Here is a 26,135-nt window from a genome sequence, read left to right as displayed (position 1 = left end):
GAAGTCCTCTGATGCCCCTTTTTGGTCCACCCCACAATGCACTTTTCATATCCATGATTTTGCTTTTTCTGTATGTGCTGCCCTTCCGGAATTTCACATGAAGTCATTGCCTTTTGTAAGGGGATAGCCTACTAAAAATAAACTGTAGGCAGAGTCTGCAGCCCTGCAAATATGAGGTGTGGGCACTGTTTTGAGAAAACCATGCACTGTAATTTTCCCTACTGATTTCTGTCATCCAAAGGGAAGTTGGAAGGTTTCCACCACTTCAAAGGGAGAGCCAATGAAAGACTTTTTCCAGTTAATGCTTCTCAAACCTCGGTTCCTGTATGACAGAAGAGGGCTTCCACATGAACTGGACCAAAAGCCATCATCTGCTGCTCTTAAGCATCAGAGAAGGGGGAAAGAGATACAGAGTTCAGGGACCAGAAAACAACACAAAACTTGCAAGCCATTACGAAGGGCACACTTCTGGTGTGTAATGATATGTGGTGAACCTGGGAGTCTCAAGGAGAATGGAAAACATGGATTTGTTCATGCCTTCATGCTAGGAAATAAAGGAATTCATTCTAGTGCTCCAGGGCTGTTTTTTGTCAGGCTGGCTGCAGAGGTGAAGGGAATGGTATTGAATTAATTGAAGCAGTTTGTGTGTGGAGAGCAGAACTAATTAGAACTTTGTAGGGATGCAAGTATAGGTGGAAAATCATGTGTGTTTAGGGAGCAGAATCAATTAGGAACCTGCATTGGAGAGACTGGGGTATTGTCCAGTTATAAGATTACTTGATTAGGAAAACTCTTCGGTGCTTTGGGGGAATGGAAATTCTGGTTTTTAGGTTATAGGGAGGCTGAACGGGATGAAGTAGATAGAGCAGAAAAAAAAAAAAAAGAACTGAGAGGAAACCTATCCTTTAGTCATCTCACCTGCCTCCATCTCAAATTCATTCTCCCCTCCAAGGTTTCTCATCCTTATTCCATCCTTAATGCAAAGGCATTTGAAAATGACATAAGCAGTGGGCCAATGCCAGAGGGTTGTCTTCCCCTACTGAAGGAGACTATATGAAAAGTTTCACCCCGTTCCTGAGATTGCTAATTCAACCATTTCCAAATCAAAATTGCTGTGCAAATTTGAATGTGTCAGGGAGACTTGATGGTAGCAAGTATAGATTCTGTTTATATACACTCTTCCATATATGTTTCTTTATATAGCAATAGTTTGAACTTTGTGGCACATGTTATGCAGTAAATTTGTTTTAATTGTGTTTTTATCAATGTGTTGACAAGGCCCTCTGGCCCTGTCTGAGGAACACAGTTGCTGTAATAGGCTGAGGTTTCAAATTTTGCAATGTAAAACAACCTGTGAGTAACTGCATAAAGAGAAGATTGAGGATTAATGTTCTCTCAGAATGAGAGAGAAAAGGAAACACTCATGTCAAATGGGAAGCAAGCAACACCAGGTGGTTTATGTTATGCGTTGATAGTATTTTTCTCTCAGGTTAAGAGCCCTAACTACTGGGCTCTTCAAATCCCAGGAGGTTTCCTTGGCAAAACCTCTAGGCTTTTTAAGCCTGATTTATATGTACATATGCACATTTTAAATACACTTTTTCGCTACTTAAAAGAGAAAAAAAGGAAAGAAAAAAGGAAGAAAGAAAAAGAAAAATGATGAGCCTTTCTCCAGATTTTAGCAGCCTGTGAGCCTCACCGCTCAGGTGGGCACATGCTGCTTGGCCTCTCTCCCCTTTCCTGTGGAGTATCTGATGACTTCCATTTGTTCCCGTCCCTGTTACATTTCCTGAGCTCATTTACAGCTGTCTTCATTATTCGCAGCTCTGAACTGATGAAAGGAGAACAGAAAACAAGTGTTTTATCTATATGTTAATGGTGAGAAGGTTTCAGGAGGGGAGGTGGGCAGGAGAGCTGTGGAGGTGGTGACCCTTGCTGTTGCCTTGCAGGAATGTCAGCTCTGCTGGAGAGGAGGCCCGCAGAAGAATGAGAGAGTGTGATGGCCTGACGGATGCATTGCTGTATGTGATCCAGTCTGCTCTGGGGAGCAGTGAAATTGATAGTAAGGTTTGTCATCTTTATCTTTTCAAGTGCAAGGGATCCAGGTATTCAGGGTATATCAGGACTATAAAGTGACAGGTTGTTTTATAAAAAAATGTGTTGTGAGGGAGATGCTTTAGCAAAGCATAATTTAGCCAATCATTTTCTTCTGTTGAGCTGTGTTTTTTTGTGTGCTGAGTATTGGATCTGTGTCTGCCTGTGTTGCATGCACAGGTAAGCATGTCATCCTCTCACTTCTAAGGGAGAACAGAGGCTACTTATTTAAGAAGAGCAAATATGTCATATTCCATGTAAAGTTCCTTATGTTGCTCTGCCAGGTTCACCTTAAAATGGATTTTTCAGTACAAACTGAGAGACAGAGCTAATAACAGTGATGTAGGCTCACAGAACAAACCAACAGTTAATGGCCTGTTTGGCATTACAGACAACATTTTTTTTTTTTTTAAGAGGATTAATTAATGCCTTCAGTAACAACTGTTTTAAGATGTATTTTTGTGTCAACTTTATTTCTCTGACAGTACTAGGATAGGGACAGGCTTTTCCAAAGGTAAAAGGTACTGACTAATGAAAAAGACTTCAAGCATTTACAGCTGAAGGTTTGTAATACGCTAAACGATTCCAGAAAAAGAAGAAAAAGGCTAGCTTCAAATGCCTTTTACTTTCAGTATATGGTGTTAAGTAAATTGCCATTGCTGCAGCAGAGCGACCTTGGTCCATTTGCAAACCCCTAAGAATCAGAGATTTCAGTTTCAATGGAGAGCAACCTTTTATGCAGCAGTTTTAAAGCCTACTGGGTTTGTATTTCCAAGTGATCCTTCACAGATAGTTGCCCATGGACCTCTGTGGGTTATATAGATTGGAGAGTGATACTCTCCAGAACTCTCTGATCATTAGCTTGAGCCAAATAGGTGAAATTTGCCTATGAATTTAGAGGACAGAGAAGGGAATTAGAAGAGGTTGGTACTGTGTGGTGATGGACTGTTTTGCTATTAAAAAGGCTAAATAAGGAGCACAGTAAGCTTCCTGTTTTGCTGCCTGTTGTTAAACTATTCTGTTTATATTCATATCTGAAATGACTTGGAAAAAGTACAGGGTAAAACATATATGAAGAAAAAAGCGAAGAAATGCGAGAAATTATTCTGCCTGCCTTATTAGTTTTAACCTCCTGTCTCAATTAGAATGTAATTTAATTAAAATATTTAACTCCATATCACTTATTTAGTTTCAAAAACTGCTATTTTAACAAAACAATTGAACTTTGTTGTAAAGTTATAAATGTTGTTTTCCAAATAACATGACAATTGCCCTGTTAGGTAATTTTGTAATACTAACAACGGAAATGCTGAGAAACTAGTCTCTGCTACCAGTGGCTCTGAAAGAGGATGTCAGACTTGCAAGCACATGCATAGTCATCGTTAAAAACTTCACCGACATGAGGAATGACAAGAGTGCACAAATTATAGCAGCATTACAAGCCTCTTGGCAGCATTGTTTCTTGCAAATACGTAATAAGAAAAAGCTGTGCTAATTCCAGTTAAAGTGTTAAAAATTTGTGGCTTAGACATGGTTACCTGACAGTTGCTGGTCATAATTTTAATTTAATCTATTAAAGTAGAAAGACTAGTGAACTTGTATTTAGTCCCCTTGTGATGAAACTGATAAAGGAATAAGGAATACAGGGACCCTGGAAAGTTTGAAGGCGTAAGTCAAGGAGTGAAGCCTGCCCAACTGCATGGTTAGAACCTTCACCTTAGTGAAGATGTTGGCTGCATTTGAGCCTTGAAAGTTTGCCTATCAGTTTTAAGCCTGAGGTAATGTCCTTGCAGTGGACTCTACTGATTTGTTTTCAACATAATGAGAATTAAGTGTGAAAACTATTATTTGTAAAAAGGGGAATTAAAGTTTAGAACCCTAATTGACAAACAGAGAGCTTCAACTTTGGCGCACTGTCAAAGTGCAGAAGTAAATGTTAGCAAGAATGAATAAAATTCATATGAGGGAGAGTAAAAGAGGCATCACACATTTAAAGAAAAATACGTAGTCACTGTGAGGTCTGCAAAGCTTTCAGGTATGAAAGATGTACTAAGGACACTTTCTACACACACAATTCTACATGTGTTTTTGTATTTGGCTGGAGGTGTCAAATTAGTACAAGTGTATTGTGAAATTTCACCTGTTTTAAAGAATAAAATAGTCCTGCATAGTGAGTATCATCTCTGGAACTTAATGTCATTGCAAAAACTATGTGCCAACTGCATACCTGGCATAAGCTCACGCAGTATATGAAAGTAAATGAAGCTCCATCTGTTTACCTCACTGGTGAATATGGCAGAGTAAGACAGAGCTGAAAGCCTCACAGTCATTCTGTTCTGGGCTAATGGAGCTGGGGTGTAGTGACCATAGCTTTTTACCTCCAGGAAGCATTAAGAATTGCTAAATAAATACAGATGGATACAGGTCATTTTGTTAACCATGTTTTCCCTGCCTCCAGAAAATTAAGGTCATGTCCTTACTAGGTATAGTCAAACCAAATTGAACAAACTAAATGGCAGACTTCAGATAAGTATAAACTGAGCTTCTTTTAGACTTGCAGAAATTCTATTGAATTATCAGTGAATTTTCCTCCACTGGTTTTCACTCCATTTCTGGATTCCTGCTAGTGTCTTCTACAGAAGGCACAACCTGTTAGGGGAACAAATAGATGAGAAGGAAAGGCTGCGCACAAGGCATCTGCGGCCTGCCTAGAAGCGGTAAAAGCAGGAGGACTGACATACTAGTCTTAGCTCTGGAAATCAAGAAGCATCATATGGTCATGCTACAAGTACTTGTGAAACAGAACTCAGATCCAATTTTTCTGTTGATTTCTGCATTTTTGTGTTTTCTGGCATAGAGTTTGTGCCAGAAAAGAAAGCACAAACCAAACCCAGAACTTATTGCCACTTTCTGTTTGGAGCATTTTCTGTTCATTGAGGTGGGATTTTGCTGGCATTCTCTGTGTGTTCAGGTTCTCTTGATGGCTTTATACCTTGGCTTCTGTTTCATGTAGGACTCCTGTATGAAATTGAGAATAACAGTATAAAAACTCCTGGTAAAATACTGTCCAGACTACTGATTTGTTTCCATAAAAATTTTGAAATCTCTTAAGCTGTGGTTATCTAGAGAGTGCTCAGAAATGAGCAGGTAAGAATTGTGCTGGTTAAATTTATGTGCAGAGGTCGATGATGTTTCTTCTGCTTTGTGTACAGAGTGAGTAAGGGAAGGATTTTAACTTTTTTTCTGGTGTGTTGTTTCTTTGTTTGGTTTTTGTTTCTTTGTTCGTTTGTCATACTTTTCAGACCGTGGAAAACTGTGTGTGCATTTTGAGGAACCTCTCATACAGGTTAGCTGCAGAAACATCTCAGGGACAGCAGATGGGAACAGATGAGCTTGATGGATTACTCTGTGGTGATGCCAATGGAAAAGACGCAGAGAGTTCAGGGTGCTGGGGAAAGAAGAAGAAGAAAAAGAAATCACAAGATCAGGTAACGGAAGTTGCTTGCAGCTGTGTTGCAAGTACTTGAAGTGCCCATCATTTGAAATAAATATATAATTAATGCACTCTGTTAGAAATAAAGTGCATGATGCATAATATACAAAACTCTTGACTTTGTTAATTAGTTGAGAGCTTAAAACAGAAATTGCTATGGAATAATGGAGTATGCTTGCCTGAGAAAGTTGCACATTACATGGTGGCACCAGGAAACTGTTGTCATGGGTACGCTGCCGTAAATACTATAAAATGCTCAGTCTGTAAAAGGAAGCTGTTTATCATGAGCAGTGTAAGTCTTAACATTGAAATGTAATCTGCATATACTTTACACTGTGCTTCCACACAGTGTGTGGAGAGAGGCCTTGGTACAAGCAAACATCAGGCTTATATTCGCATGCTTACTTCAAAGTTAGTTTCGTACTATCTCTCTATATGTTGGAAGAAAACTCTACAGGATTGAATCAAGCAATGTGAGTAAATGTTTAGATAGAATATGCATGCTTTTTTGTGTCATTATCAAAAAAAGATTGAGTAGTAAAGTCTTGATTGTTTCCTCAAATTATTAAAGGTGCTGCAGATTTTATTTTAGGTGGGTTGATTTTCAAGGTGTATTTATCTCCTTGTTTTTCCATTAATGACTTAAAATTTGGGGATGATGATGATGATATTGCAGAGAAAGACATTTTCCTATCAATGCACACACTAAATAGCAATAGGAATGGCTGCTGATTTAAGAACTTTTTCAAACAACCTGTGCTGGCAGCAGGTAGTTCTCCATCTCTTCCTAGACTTACTGTTTTCCATTGCAGTTTATTTCTGTTTCAGATTACTCAAAGAAAATACTCATTTGAATAAGCAGTTAGGTGCACTGGGCATGTGAATAGATGGTGTAAACCAGTATTGAAAATATCCCTTAGTTCATAAAGGCAAATTGTGGTAATGTGGAAAAGTTATAGAACACTAATGAGCTAAGATTCAAGTGCTGGAAAAGACAGCACTTGTGACTAGTAAGACTCATTTTCACCTACTTTTCTAGTTAAACACTGTAGTCATTGGAAAAGCTAGATTTATTATGGCCTTATGTTGGTATTCCTGTATTGGACTACAGGGAGATAAAAGGTGACAAAGCAAATTAATCTTACTCCATAAAGCCGTCATCATTCCTGTTCCCAAATTAACAGTTCCCACACACTACACTTGCAGTTGCTCAAAGTACAGGAACAAAAATAGCATGTCTGGGTATGAATGGGTCATACTGCAACTCTCAGTGCTGTTTGCCAACACATGCACACGTGTGGATACACGCTATATGAAGTCTTTTTTAATTCTTCCTTTTATATTCCTGTTGTGATTTCTGGATATCAGGTTCAGACTTCTAACTGTGTACTGCTGACTGTTGAAATGTTCCTGCTGAACATCTCTGAACTTTAAAGATCCCCTATAAAGGATCTTTTTCCTCCTTCAGGCCGAAGAACTAATGTCTTCTCGCTGATTTCCTTTTGCTTCTGCCTGTTCCTAGATATCTTTTGTATCTTTCTGTGGGTGTTCATTATCAACATAGTAAAGGTATCTTCAGATATGCTTGTATTTGCCTAATGGAAGGGTTTAATATAATTTTTAAAATCCAAAAAAAGGTAAAACTATGCACATACTTTCAGGTTTCTGTTCAGTGGCTTTTTCTGTGGCAAGGAAATAAATTTACTCTTACCAGAACTAATTTTGTTATACACAGGACCACTTTACCTTACAGAAATTAAAAATATTTCTTTTTTTCTTTCATCCAGTTTCCTTTAAATCTGGACAGCCTACCCCATCATTCCATATACCAGTTCTCACCTGTAACTATTACTCAGTTCAGGAGTTTCAGGCATCCTTGTGAACTTTCTTCAGAATGCAATATTCTCACCCCATGATACTTGACTATTGTTGGCCACACTAAGTATTTTAACGTACGTTACCAGATTAACTAGCATGCTACTAAAACCAAATGTGACTGAGGTCTGCCAGCAAGATCACCATGCTGGAAACAGCTCTCCCAAGTTACCCTCATAAATGGAAACAAAAAATAGAATGTTCTTTCTGCTGCTTTTGCTCTGTCATCTTGAGTTTTTCAGGACCCAAGTAGATTCATGCTACTGAAGAGCTGTGTCACAGTCAGCAGTACTCTGGTTACTGTTTCTGCGTGTGTCAAGATAAATCAGTATTCAGGAAGGGTTTGGAGGATTAGGGTTTTTTTTTCCCAGGCAGAAGTCTCTAACAGCAGGATCATCTTATGTTCCTTAGGTTAGTTAGAATTCACCCATCTAAATTAACCTCATTTACACTTTCCACCAGAGGACATTTTCGCGTGTCCTTCCCCTGTTTGTTGTCTCCCTGTGTGCTGACTGCTGCCCTGTCTATTGCACATGTGCATATTATTTTACAGTAGGATTCTTAATTTTTTCCAGGTAATACCTTTGATAATCTCTCTTCAATTGCAGTACTTAAGCTGTTACATACTGCTTGTTCTGTCCCTCAGGACTGATCTTATGCTCTCCTTGGGATGCTATTTTTAGAGTGCTCATTCCTGTAAGTGCCTCAGCAGTGAAGCTTTTACACTGTGAAATACCCTACAGGTCTGAAAATCTTACTGATGTTGAACAGTGTTTTACACGTAAATAACAAAGGCATGCCTATGGAACCTTAATAGGATGCAATAATTTACAATGTCTGAAACACAAAGTGCTTCACACCACCATGGATTGAACCTGTGAAAGAAAACCTCAAAGAAGTGGAGACAAGAAAGATATAAAAGTAGTCAGATACCCTGATGCCTCATGAAGAGGAAGCAATGAGGTTTAGGCAGCGTTTAATACATCATTCATGCTAAGTCAATGCAAACGTTAGTTACTTGCTAGAGAAGATCTAAGGAAATATAAAATTAAAAATTTGAAAAAATAATTAAAAAAACCATTCTTTGAGCTGATTATTATTGTTACTTACAGATACACAAGGTGGAGTTCAGCCCAGTATTGAAACTCCTGTCATTCACCTCTGTGATTGCTTTAGGACTTGAAGTGCCTTTACTGTCAGACAACACACAGGGCACAGACAATTCTGTTAAGAGCCATGACACCTCAGTATAGGGAAGCATTTGCCAGTTGTGCAGCCTGCTACATTTTATGTCCCCAGAAAATACGTGCTGAGAGTATAGGTATCATTCTTTTTTTGGCAGTGCACAGTATTTTTGTATAGGAATATGGACAGTTTCAGTCTTCCTCAGAAGATAAGGCTTACAATATAGGGTGGGGTAAAAATACTCAGTTTTTTCTGAATGCATTTTTGAAATTTTCCTTTTACAGTGTAATTCTTCAGTCCTTCACTTAGTTTCTCAACTGTGTATATTTTGAAATCCTTCTTAAGTGACCAATATGGGGTGGTTCTTAAGTTTTAAATTAAAGTGTAGTAGCAAAACTACTGTAACTGGAGAATAGTACCAGATGTATCATTTTAGATGGTGGATGAGGACAAAGTTACAATTTTCTTTACTGAGAAAAAAAGTCTCATACAGTTAGGGAGTTTGTTTCTTAAACCATTAAGAAGGAGAAACTTTCTGTGACTTTTAAGTCACATTCTCATTGGTTTGCTCTGTAAAGAAAGAAGAAGTTCGTTTATTTGGTTTATGACTTAGGGAAAAAACTATCCTTATTTCTCTAGATTATATTTCAGTTGTAGTCATACATGAGTTACTTGAAGAAAAGAACAGGACTGAGTGGTAATACAAAATGTGATTTTCCTTGAAAGGCCTTTCAAGAACAAATTGGGATATATTTTGTCACTTATGACATTAGTTGTCTAAATGGCAACTTCTCTACACCTTGAAATCTGAGAATTTACTTGGTTCAGGTCATAGTTTAATGACAACTTCCAAATGACTTTACCTAAGGAGTTCCCTTAGGATCACAAGAAACAAGTGTTTATGTTTCGAAATAAAGTTGGGTGGTATTAAAAGAGCCACAATCATGCATCTCTTGATGATTTACCAGAGCTCAGACAGGTTCCTGAGGTGTATGCTTTGTCATTAAGTTTTAATAACCCGAAGCTTCTAAAGATTTGCAATAAAAGCCAAGTTTAATATTGTTATTATATGTGGGAAAACAAACCAAAACTTCCATAAAGGCCATGGGAAAAACAGGTGTGGCTCACCTGCTTTTATTTCTTTCTCGGATCCCAAGAACTGTAATTCCCTGCTGTCACTGTTGTTTGTTATGTTCTCTTTGCTGCTTACCTGTGATCAGTTCATACCACAGAGTTGTCCAGCTGCAGAAGCCCTCATCTCTGACTAGGACATTGCAGATACAGACCTCTCTGCCTTGGATCATGTCACCCTTCAGAAGGGAACTAATTTTTCCACTGCAGCAAATTTTGTCCCTGCTGTTGGCAGCCAGCAGGTTTATTCTTCCAGCTGTACAAGAAACAAGGATTATGTTCAAAAAAGCAGTTAGGGAAAATAAGGTCCATGGTCCAACTTAGTAAAAGAACCAGGAAGAGGTCATTAATCATTACTCGATTTCTTGTTATGCAGCCTATTATATACACATGTGGCACTATTTCATTTCTTCACTTATAAGAAACAGGCTGACTTTTTGACTTCACACTCCTCTTGAGTTCCCCATCTGTGATAATTCTTGTCATCCCAGAATCTAGCCCAAATTACGATTTTTGATTGGAAGTGACACTTTTGAAATGAGCCTGACCTCTTTTACCTTCTGTGAGGAGCCTTAAGGTGTAACAGCACCATTATATACCATTATGAATTCACTGGCACATCCCTTTACCATGCTTGCTAAATGTGCTGTAAATTCTTCTATCCAGGTGAAATAGCAGGTTTAAGATAATATTTCAAAAGGAATAAAAAAAATAGAGCTGTCAGGCCTTTTTATGTGGTGAGACCACTATTTTATCAATTACATTTCATCACTCTACTGAGCCATACCAAACTAATGAACACAGAAGCCGAGAAATGGCAGCAGCTCCTGGATTTAGCTAATAATCTCAACAGAGATTAGGGGTGAAAGGCTGTGTTGCCAGTATGTTCTGCTCAGGAAGGTATTATTTTCACTTGTTGCCTCCTTGCCTTTTACAAGTTGGTTATGTCAAGTGTTCATTAGCAAGAAATCGACTATATTGAGCAGCTCCTCATAGAGCTTCTTAGCAACCATTTCTTAATTCTTATCTACACAGCATGTAGTATGCCCTGGGAATCTCATTATCATGTATGACCAGGTGGTTTTCAAAGCCCAAACAACAAAGATTTGACTTGATCTAAATAGTAGTATTCCTTCTTCCTGTGTGTCAGCTGCACGGATTCCCATCACCCCAGAAAGCAATCACTGTGATTTTGATTCATTTTTGTTGTTTAAGTTTAGATTTCTGCTCTTGACAGTGTTGGTCAGTGCATCTCTTGGGCAGAGGTTTCCAAAAGATGTCGTACTGACATGCTGGCATAGACTGCCATAGCCACTAAGATATGCAGGATGAGAAACCACTGTCCTCTTAAGGGGCTCATTAGCTTAAAAGTCTTTGGCATTTCAAAATGCTTTTGGTGAGCAGTGTTTAATTGCTGATACAATTTTTGCCACTGCAGCTGCGAAGAGCATAGCTACTATGTTATCAGGCTATCTCAAACGTCTAGGATTATTGGAAACAGATTAAGATGGGTTTAGTCATTGCTGGATTTTGCTTGAGCTTTCCTAGATTTTCTTTTTTTAGTAGTGTTATGTTGCGCAGACTGGGAGATAGGAAAGTTATCACATTTAATAAATGAAAATAAAACACTGTTCTGTTGTTATCACAGGAAAAGCTACCATCATGTGACACTCCTTAATAACAAACCCCGCCAACTTGATATTTTTGGTACAAAACAATATATGGGGAATGCACTTCTTACTGAGTTTAAGCCTTCTGTGGTATTCAGTGCAATTACACTATAAACATTGGTTTGCTTTCATTAATATGAGGAAGAAGGCATGAGATAATCCGTTGTGGAGCATTGGGGAGTATCTCAATGGGTGATCTTTTTCTCGTCTGAAACTTCCTTAGTAATGTGAAAACTTCGGAAAATTTATTACAATACTCTTGCTCTTAAAAGTCTGTTGTTCTTAAAGATCTCTGTGTTTGGCTTTTTATTCTTCTTGACTTTCATGCTTTCTTTGCACCAGTTTCAGGAAATGAGAGATTTGTATCTCACCCACATAGCAAACAGTTTGTCAGCTTCAACCATAATATATGTGGGTAATTTCAGCTGAAAGAGAGAAGCCTGGAAGGAATATTTGTTTATGACTTTTTTAACTTCTTAACATAAGCTAGGGAGAGTAATTGCATGCAGTTGTCCTCTTTTTCAGAGGCTACTACTGCATCTACAGCCTGTCTCAAATAGATCTTCCTGATCATTCCTGATGGTCTGCAACAACACAGTAGCCATTCCAGTAATTCACTGGGTAGAGTTGTTTAGCACACTGCCTCGATTCATTAATACTTAGCAATGTGAGCTACAAAGCAAATTCTGCCATGCTTTAGCCACAAGAAAATGGACTGTAATATCGTAACATTTTTTTTCATTCAGGCAATCAGTGCTTATATTTATGAAATACAAAACAAATGGGTGAAGTTCAGGAAAATCTCCTTTGCAATAGCTTCTTTTCTGACCTGTATCAGTCCTGCATGCCCTACAACAGTTAGGCTGTACAGCTGCAGACACTAGTCTCAGCTATGTGGAAGATGCCAGAAGCCATTAAACCCTTCAGTAAAGGGTTACCTGAGGTCACACATGCAGGAGCAGAGAGGGGCTGAAACATGGAGACAGGAGTATGTGACAGGTCAGTTGCTTGTGCCCTCTACCTCCTGGAAAGCAGCTAAAGTTCTGGCACCCTTTATCACACAACATTGAAGGCATAGGCACAGTGTGTACATTATGCATGGCCACCTTCCCTACACATGCTGCTCAACTGCTCTGGGCACACACACCACATCCAAAGAATAGGCAGGAAATTATCCAGTATCACAGGATTTACTGTGCCTTCACTACACATGCATGTGCAGTGCCAAAGACTTCCATCACCTTTACAAGGAACCTGAGGCTTCACAGTGCTTTGAGAAAAAGGTCTTTCCCCACAGATGGTGATAAATTAATGCAATCGTGCTGCCAGTGAGTTGAAAGAAAGGCAGGGAAATGCAATAATTTGTCTAGCTTTTTTTTTTTTTTCTTTGATGTTTTCTCATTATTGGGCAGTATGGCAAAACCACATTGTTGTGGTTTAACCCCAGCCAGACAGCTTGTTCACCCACTCCCCCCCCTTCTTGCCCTCCCCCTACTCCTGGAGGGACGGAGAGGAGAATCAGAAAGAATGCAACTCCCACGGGTTGAGATAAGAACAGTTTAGTAACTAAGGTAAAACACAAATCACTGCTGCTACCACCAATAATAGTAATGATAAAGGAAATAACAGGGGAAGAGAGTACAACACCTCAGCACCAGGCGACCAATAACTCCCCCCCCAGCCTGAGCAAGCACCGACCGATACCTCCTCCAACCCCGCAGACCCCCTGCCGTCCCAGGTAACTCCCAGTTACCTCCTGGGCATGACGTGCTGTGGTATGGAATACTTCTTTGGTCAGTTTGGGTCAGGTGTCCTGTCTCTGCTTCCTCCTGGCTTCCCTTCCTCCCTGGCAGAGCATGAGGCTCACAAAGTCCTTGGCCAAACCAAAACATCATTTTTATCAGCTCTGCTCCCAGCCCAAAAGTCAAAACACAGCACTGCACCAGCTACCAAGAAGGAGAAAAATGACTGCTGCTGCTAAACCCAGGACACACATTAAAAATTAATTTATCTGCAAGTATCATTTTACTTCTTTATATGTACCAGCACAGCATGAACATATATACAGTTCAATTTACATCAGCTGGTTTTAGTAGTCCTTGGCATTATAAGAGTGTAAATACCTGAATAAAAAAATAAGTTATATCCCCACTTATGCACAAGAAATGTATTATGTAAATACATTTCGTAGAATCATGTACTTTGTCCCTGAAATAATGTAGTAAATAGCCTGTGCAAACACTATTCAGTTGCATAATGCGTCCATAATTTGTGCAAATTGGAATGAGACAGATGAAGGCCTGAATTTGTGCCCTTTGGACATCACAAGTTATTAGTGGACTTACTAAGGTAAAAAGCCTAAATGTGGTGTAGGGTCAGACTTGACCTGCAAGGTATGTTTCTCATTTGTTTCCCAAGAAGTTCTGACAGTGGAAATGATTGAATTCCAAGAGCTAAAATAAGAAGGAGGTTTTAATGTATTTTTTATGAGCTGACAAGAAGTCATTTCTGGCAAGAATGGTGATATATATGGAGAAAAAAAGGCGAACTGAGGCGTATGCAGTGGAATCAACCTGTTGGTTTAAAGGCAGAAATGCATTAAAAAATTCAAAGGCACAGCTCTATAATGGTGTTATTTAAAGGGATTGGTTCTCCAGAAGGCAATTTTCCTGTAGTTTCTCAACCACCACTGGGTATTGCGTGCAAGTTCTTTTAAACTACCGTAACTTTTGTCTAGTGCAGTGAGTTTCATATCTGAGCGGCTTTCTGGTTTTCAGTAACTGTTCATGTGTGTTAAATGGTTCCACTAGCTTTCCACTTCGGTGTTTATTCTACTTTAATTTAGAAAATGATAGTGGTATACATTCTCAGTGATAGTCATCTAGTAAGACACTGTTAAAATTAAGTTATGATAGTTGTTATTAGAAAACATGTGTTTGATTGTCCCTTAAAATACATGTAGATTTTTGAAGTTAACATAAATGATGATTGACACTTCCTGAAAATGAGATAATCTTGGTCTTTCCAAGTGCAGCTATTGTGTTGTTGGTTTCATAAAAAACCAAATTAACTGTTGCAGAGCTAAACAAGGGATTAATTTGGCTTGTGCTATCTTTGTTTGTCTAGTAGATGTTTAATGTTATTATACACGTTTTTCATCTGTGTAATCACATAAGCTCTAACCCAAGGCATTAAAAGGTTTACTTTGTGTCATGGCAGTCTGGGCATGTCAGAGGTGTTAGAAAAGAGATTTTATTAAAAAGTCAAGGCTTGTTCCGAACAATGGTATTAAGGCTATGAATTTTCTAAATCCTTTTATCTGAACAAAGCAAAGCAAAATATACGTTACATATATAGATAGAAATCACATTTAAGCTTTCAGTAAAAGTGTTTTCACCATCTTTCTTTTGTTTAAAAAAAGAAACAAAAAAGTCCTTGAATTTCCTTCTTTTTTAGCTGCAAATATTGGGCATTCCACTGGAGAGGCAAATCCCTGTTCTGAAAAAAAAAAAAAGAGTTTCTTTTTCTGGTAAGAGTAGGGTTTGTGCAATAACCTGCTTGTTCTCCAGCTTTTAATATTGCCCATTTTGGGTATCAGACCAGGATTATGATCATGGCAAAACTCTGTATGTGATGAGAGGAAGAGTCTGTTTTGTGAGAGGTGGTTCTACCAGCTTCATGTCTCAGGCCATACGGCTGTCTGGCTGGATGGCCGAGTGCCACAGGCACTTGCACAGTGAGAAGGCAGAAGTTGCGCAGTTGAGAAAGACTTGTCACACTTGGGCCTTTCAGGGACAGAGGGCTCATGGGCTTGAACGTTTCAGTTTTCTACAGTAGTGTTTTGCATTGTGTTTTCCCTCTTAAGAAGAGAGAGGATGCAGAAACTAAGCAAGATGTGAAAAAGGAAAATCTCTTCTTCCCATGCAAGTTCTAGATTTGCCTCTTAAGACACATTTATGTTCACTGGGCTTCTGTTCCTACCTCAAAAAGTAAATGCAGTGAAAAGTGGTTTTGTTACGCCAGCTAGCTAAAACACTGTGATCTCTGCCAATGCTATAGCTATTCTATGAGTAGGAAATTTGGTTTCCCTATGAAGTGATATGCTAAAACTGAGAACGGCTCCTTGTGGGCAGCTGCCTTCATGCATGCACACACAGTTGTTATGGCTTCAACTAAGGCAGTTTTGAAGTATTTCACTTTTCCTTGCTGACAATTTTTTGATTTGTACTTTCCAACAGTGGGATGGCGTAGGACCTCTTCCAGACTGTGCAGAACCACCCAAAGGAATCCAGATGCTGTGGCACCCTTCAATAGTCAAACCCTACCTCACACTTCTTTCTGAGTGCTCAAATCCAGACACGCTGGAGGGGGCAGCAGGGGCACTGCAGAACTTGGCTGCTGGGAGTTGGAAGGTAGGAATATTAACCTGATATGTATTCTTTTTCAATTAAGAAAAAACTCACGGATGACAAATTGGTAATACAAATGTATCTGAATGCTCCTGGTAGTAGAATAACTCTGTTTACACAGAGTTATCTACAGTCAAATTTGAGATAGTATTTTAAGTTCTCTGAATTGATACAGATAGGCATATCATAGCAAAAGTCAGCATACAGCAGGAAGAATCACATTGGTCAAGTCAAGTATGAAAAATTGTAGCTGAAAACCAATATCCAGATGAGGAGAAGCAGCTTCTTTATGAATCTGGGTGACAGAGCAGTGAAAAATGAGCTGAAAGTATCACCAGTGACAATCAAATGAAACCATATTGTTCTGTCACTGCAGAAACTGGTTGACATTCTGTCTCTTAAGAGAAACCAGGCAAGAGCAGAAGAAGATATAAATGATATAACAGCAACACAAGTCATTTTACCATCTACTTTTTTAAAAAATAAGGCGTTATTAAAATATGTCAGTATGGTTAAATATGACCAGTGACAAAGGAAACGCTTAATCAAGGCAATCTATTCCAAGTAATCCTACTTTTCAGTTACATTCCATAGATCCATTTTTCTTTCTTGCATTATTTGTGATGAATTGAGAAAAAATTAAGCACTCATTTACTAGTTTTTAAAAATATTTCTAAATATAGAACAAATCAGTAACATTCAAGATAACAGTTGAGCCTGGTTTACTTTTTAGGGCAATTTCTTTATTGCTTTCCTGATGGTAAACTGGTGTGGTTGGGTGAAAGTACTATCTAATCCTATTTTATGAATGTAATTCATTGATTTTAATTAACTCTGTGGGAATTTTTCTCATTTACTATGAAAACACACATGTGCAGAAGGGCAGTTATCAATGTTATGTCTCAGCAGATACCCTGTTTGATTTTATGCAGTTGGACATTCGTATGTGATAGGTACATACCAGTTTAATTACATATTCATTTTGAAATGTTATCCATGGCACTAATAAATTGGGGATTTTTCCCATAAAGTTATACTGGGAGTTGAGTTGGCACATTCAGGAGATCTTCAGAGGCATGTCTTTTTTTTTGAGCACCATTTTCCGCCAAACTTACAAAATGCCTTTGACTGTTGCATTCAGTGACATATGAAATGAGTAACAAAGTATTTGTCCAGTGATTTTAGTCCTATAAAGTGCTATGTATGCACTGTGCCTGAAAATCATTATACTTTTATTATTCTCATGTTGTAGACCACATCAGATTATGTAATCCTGGCGCAGAAACACAATAAATGTGTTTTTTCTCCATCTGGGAATGGGTGTAACCCTGGTCCAAATGAGAAAACAATGTATGCGTTTTTGCCAGAACTAATAGGAATGCTAAAATCCAAGTGGTACCCCTCCCATTTCTAATAAATCTGTATACCTGTCATTCTTCAGTTGGCAAAAGCAAACAGGGAGAGGAAGCAAAGCTCCGCAGAGCTCTTTGGCAAGTGCCAGGTTAGAAAAACTGATTCAAACTTTTCATGCTATCTCACTGATACCGTGAGAAAAGCTCAGTTGTTCTCAGGTTGCTCTGTTTTTCTAAGGATTCATCAATTCCATTGCAAGTGATGTGCAAACACAGAATAAATGTCCTTAATTTCACATGGCATACTAGCCATTTTTTGTGAGGGAAATAATCCTTTTCAGGGATTATATAAGCATTGATGTTTCCACCTTTTGACCTCTCCTTTCCACTGGTTCAGTCTTCTGGATATAAAATGACTGAAATAAAAGATAGAAAACTCTTAAAAGGAGAGGTTATTTCCAAGGGAGACTTTACTTTTTTTTTAGCTCCCACAAGAAATTGTAGTTGCAAAAAGAATGCAAAAATAAGTGCGGGTTTTTCTTTTTTACCTGAAATCTTTCAAGAATAACTTTATGATGGATTGAAAGAAAAAGAGCAAACTGCATGAAAATAAATTATGTTGCTATAAATAGCAATTTTAGGGTGTTTTTGCAATTAGCATTATTTTGATGTCAGAAGAATCCCAGATTATATGAGGCAGACTGTGCACCAGGCATGCCCACATACTTCTGAAGGTACAGTCTCTTACGGGAAAAAATGACCTGCTTGAGTGATTCTTTCCTAGCTCTTTCATCCCTTTCGATCCTCTGGTATAAAGTTATCTAATTCTCTTTGGTGACCAAGAGATAACACAAGTAACACAGACAGTGCTTAGCCAATGCCATTATGAAGGGAAAGTGAGCAAATAAAAATAGGTTTGCTGACTCACTCAACTGTATTCTGAACACACTTGCCTGCTCACGAAGAAATTTCTCTTACTATAACACTTCAAACCTGAAGTCCTTTCTGCAACCTCGTATCATTATTTAATACCTTGGATTAAAAAAAAATTATGAGATATAAAATTACAACTCATCCTGTACCAGGAAACCTCCATAGATCTTTTTATATGTAATCTGTATATTTTTATATGTAGTCAGTATTTTTCCTTAGGTGGTGGAAATAAAAGTGGCAAGTTCTTTTTAGTTTTCACCTTGGTCAATAGGCTATTAATACATTAAATCTATTGAGCATGTAAAAAGTTATATGCAGAATATCCTAGAGTTAACGATGTCAAGAATCCAAGGTTATATGCCTTCTGAACAAAATTTCCCTCTCCAAGAGAAAGGAGATAAGGGATATCTGTGTATCACTATGTCTGTCTATAGTCTATGTCTGTGTCTGTCTATTATCTGACAGCTGAATTTAGGCTGATGTCAGTTCATTTGCCAGAGACATTCCTGCAGTAATTGTCATTAACTCATAGAATCACAGAAGGGCTGTGGTTGGAAATGAACCATGGAGGTTATCTGGTCCAACCCCCAGCTCAAGAGGGTCACCTCAAGTTGCCCAGAGCCATGTCAGAGATGTTTTTTTTAATATCTCTGAGAATGGACCCTCCACAACCTCTCTGCAACCTCTGTTAGAGTGAAAAAGCATTTTGTGATATCCTGCAAACGTCCTGTGTTTCAGTTTATTCCCATTGCCTCTGGTCCTATGATATTATCTTTTCTGTTATGGACAGTTAAAAACACAGTGTTGTCACCACAAGTAGGGTTTCCTTAGTTTTGTCAAACCCTTACAAATAATTTCTTCACTCATGATCCTGTTTTGTTTCAAAATACTATCATAACTTATATAGGTAATCCATATATTTTAAAACCAGAACACAAGATCTACTGTGTTTCTGTTGGTAACGCTATGGCTTACACTACAACAGGTAGCACAACTGTTCTGGGCCTTGGTTAATCCCTTATGTGTGCCCCGTCTTCTGTCCCAGTTACTTGTAAGGCTCTACAAACTTCCCTTATTTGCTTTAATGACTGGATCATGGAATCACAGAACAGTTTGGTTTGGAATGGACCTCTAGTCCAGTGCCCTGCTCAAGTAGGTTCAACTAGAGCAGGCTGCATAGGATCACATCCAGGCGAGTTGTGGACATCTTTAGAGGAGACTCCACAACCTCTGAGCTTTGTCACCAGTGCTTTGTCACCCTCAAAGTAGGGAAGTTCTTCCTCATACTCAGCTGTAACTTCCTGTGTTGCACTTTTTGCTGGCTGCCCCTTATCTGGGCACCACTGGAAAGAGTCTGGCCCCATCCTTTTGATAACCTGCCCTGAAGACATTAATATGCATTGATAAGGTACCCTCTCAGCCATCTCTTCTCCAGGCTAAACAGGCCCAGCTTGCTCATATCCAGTTTAAACCTCCCCTTTTCCAACCTTTGGATATTTCCTCTTGTCCTATTGCTTCTTACCTGAGAGAAGAGACCAACACCCACCTCACTACAACCTCCTTTCAGTATCTGTAGAGAATGATAAGGTCTCCCCTGAGCCTCCTTTTTTCCAGGCTAAAAAACCCGAGTTCCCTCAGCCAATCCTTGTAGGACTTGATGTCTAGGCATTTCACCAGCATCACTGCCCTTCTTTGGACGAGCTCCAGCACCTCAATGTCTTTCCTGTAGTGAGGGGCCCAGAAGTGAGCACAGTATTTGAGGCACAGGGGGACAGTCCTTTCCCTGTTCCTGCTGGCCACACTATTTGTGATGCAAACTAGGATGCTGTTGGCTTTCTTGACTGCCTGGGCACGCTGCTGGCTCACACTTGGACAACTGTTAACCAACACCCAGAGGTCCTTTTCCATCATCCTTAGTGGTCCATCTATCAAATTGATGTCTCTCCAACTTAGAGACAAGGATGTCATGTGGGACAGCGTCAAACGCTTTGCACAAGTCCAGGTAGATGACACCATTGCTCTACCCCTGTCCATCAGTTCCGTAGCCCCATCATAGAAGGCCACCAAATTGGTCAGGCAGGATTTCCCATTAGTGAAGCCATGCTGGCTGTCACCAAGCATCTTGTTGTTTTTCATGTGCCATAGCATTCAAGATGATCTGTTCCATAACCTTCCCTGTCACTGAGGTCAGGCTGACAGGCCTGTAGTTCCCCAGAACTTCCTGCCCTTCTTGTAGATGGGTGTCACATTTCCTTACCTCCAGTCAACTGGGACCTCCCTGGTTAGCCAGGACTACTGATAAATAGTTGAGTGGCTTGGTGAGCACTTCCACAAGGTCCCTCAGTACCTTTGGGTGGTTCCTATCCCTCCCTGTAGACTTGTGTGTGTGAGTAGTGTAGGAGGTCTCTGACCATTTCCCTTGGATTATGGGGCTTCCTTTTGCTCCCTGTCTCTCTTTTCCAGCTTGGGTGGCTGGGTACCCAGAGAACAACTAGTATTACTGTTCAAGGCAAAGAAGACATTAGGTACCTCAACCTTTCGCCCATCCCTTTTCAGTCTGATTTCCTCCATGTGCAATAAAGGATCAAGATTCTCCTGAGCCTTCTTTTTGTTGCTAGTGTCTTTATAAAATCATTTTCAATTTCATAAAGACTGCAGAAGTCCAAGGTAGCAGTTCTGCTGACCCCTCTTCTTACTTCTCCTTGGGCTCCTTAACATCCGGAGCAAGTGGTGTTCTAATTAAGTCGGCAATTGCATGAGCTGCAATAGCATGAGCTTGTAGCATTCCTTGGCTAGTTCTCTAGCTCCTTTCCTTTCACTTCCATGTTTGATCATACTCAGCAGGAAATGATAAGGCTCTTTGGTTAGACAGCTGAATGTCCCTGACTTTGATCCCCAGCAGGTGCAATACCCATGTGGATGGCCTTTATGGGTCATTTGCTTGATCTCTAGAGATAGCTAGATGCAGTCTTGGTCTTTGTTCCTTAGGCTAGCAACTAGATTTATTTTCTTAATTCTATCATAGAGAAATCTGGCTCTTGTCAGAGCAAGAGCTTCAATAGGTAGATTATTAGATAAGGAAACTGAAAACATTAAATGGACTGATTCAGTCACAAGGTCACTGTGTCTATTTCAAAGAGTAGCATGAAAAGAGTTTCAAGCTCCTCACCATCCAGACACTTTCAGATAATGTGTAATATTGTCTAAAGCAGCAGACATCTAGGTTATCAATCTTCCTCTTACCAGGCAAAGACATACTGTGGGTTCCTTGGCAGACTTTTCTGATTCTAGTTATTTACATACTAACCCTTCGGAGTTTCTTTGGGTTGTTCCAAGAGAAAGTTTTTTGGATTACAGTGAAAAGGCTTACATTCATTTTCTCCAAAAGTATTACCTTTATGAATCCTTATGTTACAGGATGGAGAAGACCCTCTTACAATACACCACATAATAAAGGCAAACTTCTTGAACAACCAGTACTTAGGCTGTCAGGAGCTATTACCTGCGTGGATTCCCCCTGTAGGTGTGGCAGCATCAGTTAATGCAGGGAAACATATTGGCTCCATGGAAAGGGAGACAAGATTCAAGGGACAGGAAATATTCTAGAAGCAGGACCTGCTGCTGCAAACATCTGTATAACAGACGTCATGGAATCAGCTTGGACATCGGTTTGTAGAATTGGGAGTACAGTAGCTCATGGTGAATTCATGCTCAAAGAAATCCCTTACTAAGTCAGTTTGCTTCCCATGACTTGTGTCACTTTTGTCTTAAAGCCTTTCTTTCGTAATGATACTAGGTACAGTGCTAGTAAAACTCATTGTAATGGCTCTCAGATCATTCTGAATACACTGTACACACTTGTACTGCAGAACCAAGAATGATGAGCTGCAAGGACAGTTCCGTATGACTTTTACATTCCTAAAACATTTAAGATATCTTTTGTTAACACCGTTTTAGTTTTCTCACCGTATGTCTTTACCCACTAGATTTTTACCTTTCTCTTTAAGCTTGACTGAGGTCATGAAGCAGGAGGACAGAAAGCAGTCGATACTTTTCCTGTGTCCCAACACAAAGATGTAGAGAACGTACTCGTGGCTTACAGGATGGGATCATTTCTGAGAACAAAACAGTGCCATCAGGGAGCAGAATGTCCCTGGGCCTCTCTTCAGAAACTGCAAAAAAATAATCAGGATTTCAGACCCTTGCTTTCTGTCAGGTGACTTGGGTGACTTCTCAGGGACCCCAGTAATTTGAGTAAAGTACAGCTGTGATTTTGTAAGCAGAACGTAAAATATTTTCTTTTTTTCCTTATGCATGTATTACTACATTGAGTATGATCAGGCAAAGAGGTATATTGATCTTTGATTATTCATTGAACTTTATTATTCAGCATGCAGTTGTCTTCAATGGTCTATAGTTCCATTCCTCTTAGCAGACAGCCCCTTTCTAAGCCTCTCCTAACAAATTCTGAGTCTCTCTAATCTTCCTAGTTCTGTTGGTAATGTAGTTTGTTTTGTTATACTTGCTGCCCTGATTTGGCTTTCACTTTGTAGTTTATGACTCAGGAATTCCCTTTAGTATTCGATATTTCGATAGTCTTTGAGTCATATGGCAGGGGGGTTGGAACTAGATTATCCTAAGGTCCTTTCTAACCCTAACTATTCTGTCATTCTAACTGTACTAATGCAATGCAAATTCAAGTCAAAACGGAGGTGCGTGATCATGAAATATTCTGAAGGTACCCCAGTAACACTGATATCAATGGCAGGAAGGTGAATCCATTAAAAATATCAAGTGTATACAGTTGCTGGTATTCCTAGGCTTGAGGGAGAGGTCAGTTTATTTTGGTGGGCTTTTTTCTTTTCCATTTTGTGCTGAACATTTCTTCAATTTTAAGTTTGGTCTCCTATGGTGGGGCTTTATAGAGAATAAAGAAAGCCACAAGAAACACTAAAAGGAGTTAAGTACCTAAGTGCTTTTCTTTATCTTCTGAAAAAAAAATAAAAAATCACATTTTGTTTAGATTCATTACTCTTTTGTTGAGTGTCAGCCTAATGTAATCTTAATCCCCAGAAGCATTCAGCTCTGGAAATGGTACTTTATAGCAATAACTGTGATAAACTAAAAAATAATTTTCTGGTTTACTATATTTTTCTACTTAATTATTATGAGAAAGATAAAAAGGAAACTGCTAATGAAAGTGGACATATAGGTGCACTATGTGCCTTCAAAGTGATATACAGTAGTTATGCCCCCCAAATTCAATTATCTGTAAAGTGCATTCATGCACAGATTGTGGCTTCTGTGCTTGTCTCTGATAATTTAGCCACAATCTGATGCAACAATAATGGCTTTATTTTAATTTTTGGCTCCTTGTTCCCTCTAAAGTGTTTGCTATTCCCATACGAGCCCTTTCTCTTTACAAAGTGAACAGCTATTTGATCGCTGACACTGCCACTGATTTGTGGAGTAACGGGATGATTAAGTATATTGGCAGAGTGCCTCATTTACCTACTGATAGGCAACAAACCCTTTGTCTCTTTTTTTTTATGATCTTTCATCTCTTCTCTTTTATACATCACTGAGCTCATATTAGCAATTGACCTGCAATGTGGAAATGCAGGCGCATTTCACGATGGCTTTAGGCAAACAAAATGATCATCAGGATACGCAAGAGTGAATCAGTTTTTCCATTCTCTGTGAGAATATAATACCCATTTTGAGGCATCTCAATTTGAGCGTTCCTGAAATCTGCACAACACAGCATACATAATTGCTTGCAGAGACTTGTCCTAATTGGCAGCTTAAGGAAAGAGACACAGACAGTTCTTACCACTTTCCACATGGAAAGTTCTCCAGAGACTGTTGAAACAATTAATAGACATTTCTGTCTTTCTGCCTAAGGTGCATGACTTGAAAACCCAGATGAAATGATAGCAAATCACACACTGAGCAGTCTGAACTCTTCCCAAAGTGGATGACATCCTTTGGAAAAAGAGAGACTCTGTGGGGGAGAGGAATACACAGGGGACAGGAGAGGTTTTGTACATGCTTTTCTCTGTTTCTTCCATTGTTTTATGTATGTGTGTCCCTATGTGCATCTGTAAAGCATTGTATCTGTATTCCTCTCCTATGAAAACATTGGAGCGTATTTTTTCCTATTGTGATCAAATTAACTGGTTCGTTACAAATGCTGAAGGCTGCATTTCATTTATTCAGTAAGAAGGTTTATATTTCTTCTTTTTTTTTCATACTGGGTTACTTCAGTGTTTATCCTAGAACGTCTTCTACTTTCCTTAGGGTTTAAAAAAATTTCATAGTTTTTTTCTTTTAAACTTTTGGTTTGGAATGAATGATGAAACTATTACAACCCAAGAATTCTGTTGTAAACCTGGGTTTCATAAAAGAAGTACTTGTGTTTTCCTGGGATAGCTGCCTAAAAGTATCAAAGCAAAACTGTTTGCTAGGCTTTAATATGGAGGGTTTTATCATATAGTGAATAACCTATAAGATAATTTTAAATTATCTCAAGATATTGAATAGACACAATATTTAAAAAAATAAAAGGCAAAAAAAACCCCAAAACTGCCCCGGCTGATTACCCATTTGATTTGTATTGGAGGCACTTCATCTGTGAGGTACTTTTGCAGTGAACAACAGCATCTTTCAGTACACTGTCTGCTAGCTTGAACTTTCACCTCAACCAGACAGGCTCACTCCTTTCACAAGATAGTCTCACTGCTAACCGTGAACTCACTTCAGCAGTCACCTTGTAATCATAGCAGACACAGCAGAGGCCTCCCCTGGGAGAGGTGTAGAGAATACAGCAATGGGAGGTTTTCAGTGCAGAGAGTGCTATTGCTTTGGGTACTTCCAGCAGCAGGGGAGCGTGGGTTTAACTGGCAGGTAAACATATGTTTCTTACAGCGGGAAGCTTAGATAATATAACTTAGGTGTTTTCGTAGCATCCTTTATGTTTACTATCCCATTAAGATCAAGGTATAAAAAGAAATTTTTCAGCAGATACTTCCTGTTAAACTCAGTGATGCTTAAGATGTGTTTTAGTTTTTTATCTGATGATCATCTTATACACTGGCTCTAGAGAAGACTGGGAGAGCATAGAATAAGGTCAATCAAGAATCCTGCTACCACTTCTTTGACCTAAGAGCTATTTGCTTTGCTGCAGAAAATGATGGCATATTTACATTGCAGACACAGTACATTACTGCTCAGTGATTTTGAGAACCCAATGTCCCATTTACCTGACTTGAAGGCTTATTGTAACTGTTACCACTTTCATCTGTGGCAAAGTCCAGGCCACTGACTTTTGTTATGCATATCTACTACAGAGGAAAAATAATAAAATTATATTTTTAAAATTCTGGTTTCTTTTCCATTTTCCCAATTTCCTCTGAATGACATCACCTGGAATAAATTTGAGCTCCAGATATTGCAACTTCACAGCTCTTGTCTCTCTTATCATAAAATATATTTTGGCTTCTGCTATTCAGGGCACCCTTCTATAGTATAAACAGATGCTAGTGTTTGAAATGAGCACTTCATGGTAAGTAGAGGCCATATGCAGAGGCTAAGCATGGTCTGTTGGCAGTGAATATGTTTACCTTTCTTCAATGCTTTATTTCATGGCATTAGTTTTTTCTGTTTCTGTTTATGGATGAATGCTATTGTGATGTAACTTCTCTAAGGTGTGATCTAACTGTTCTTTAAGGAAGGTTTGTCAATAGAGAAGGGTCGTTATGATCCGAAAATTGTCAGGTCTATTCTATATTTGAAACATTCAAACTTTGTCTTCACCTGGTATGATAACATTGCATAGCACTGAAAGAAGGAGAACCTCTGCTTCAACAGATTCTTTTCAGCTGTTAGTACAAGGAGCACAAATGTGAACTTTCCAAAAATTTCAGAGAAGAGTTTGGGATGTGGGAAAGTATATATGCCTAGTAGATGGCCTGTTTTGAAGTGGGCTGTGCTG

The 26,135-nt window shown here is 39.0% G+C and overlaps 1 protein-coding gene across 5 annotated transcripts in view; it reads left to right on the top strand.

Annotated features, from left to right (window-relative positions):
- Positions 1-26,135, top strand: part of CTNND2 (catenin delta 2) — a 650,408-nt gene that overhangs the window by 550,173 nt on the left and 74,100 nt on the right. For all 5 annotated transcript variants that reach the window (XM_061369698.1, XM_061369700.1, XM_061369699.1 and 2 more), the window contains exons 13-15: positions 1,950-2,067; positions 5,397-5,582; positions 15,687-15,860. In XM_061369698.1, coding sequence (XP_061225682.1) covers positions 1,950-2,067; positions 5,397-5,582; positions 15,687-15,860 — 478 coding nt within the window. The remainder of the gene's footprint in view (positions 1-1,949; positions 2,068-5,396; positions 5,583-15,686; positions 15,861-26,135) is intronic.

The sequence above is a fragment of the Neopsephotus bourkii genome, unplaced genomic scaffold, assembly GCF_033783945.1.
Source record: "Neopsephotus bourkii isolate Nb327-2 ecotype Australia unplaced genomic scaffold, CSIRO-AGI_Nbou_v1 NB_1508, whole genome shotgun sequence".
Lineage (NCBI taxonomy): Eukaryota > Metazoa > Chordata > Aves > Psittaciformes > Psittacidae > Neopsephotus > Neopsephotus bourkii.
Note: the sequence above shows the minus strand (reverse complement) of the source record. Positions and strands in the feature narration are given on the sequence as shown.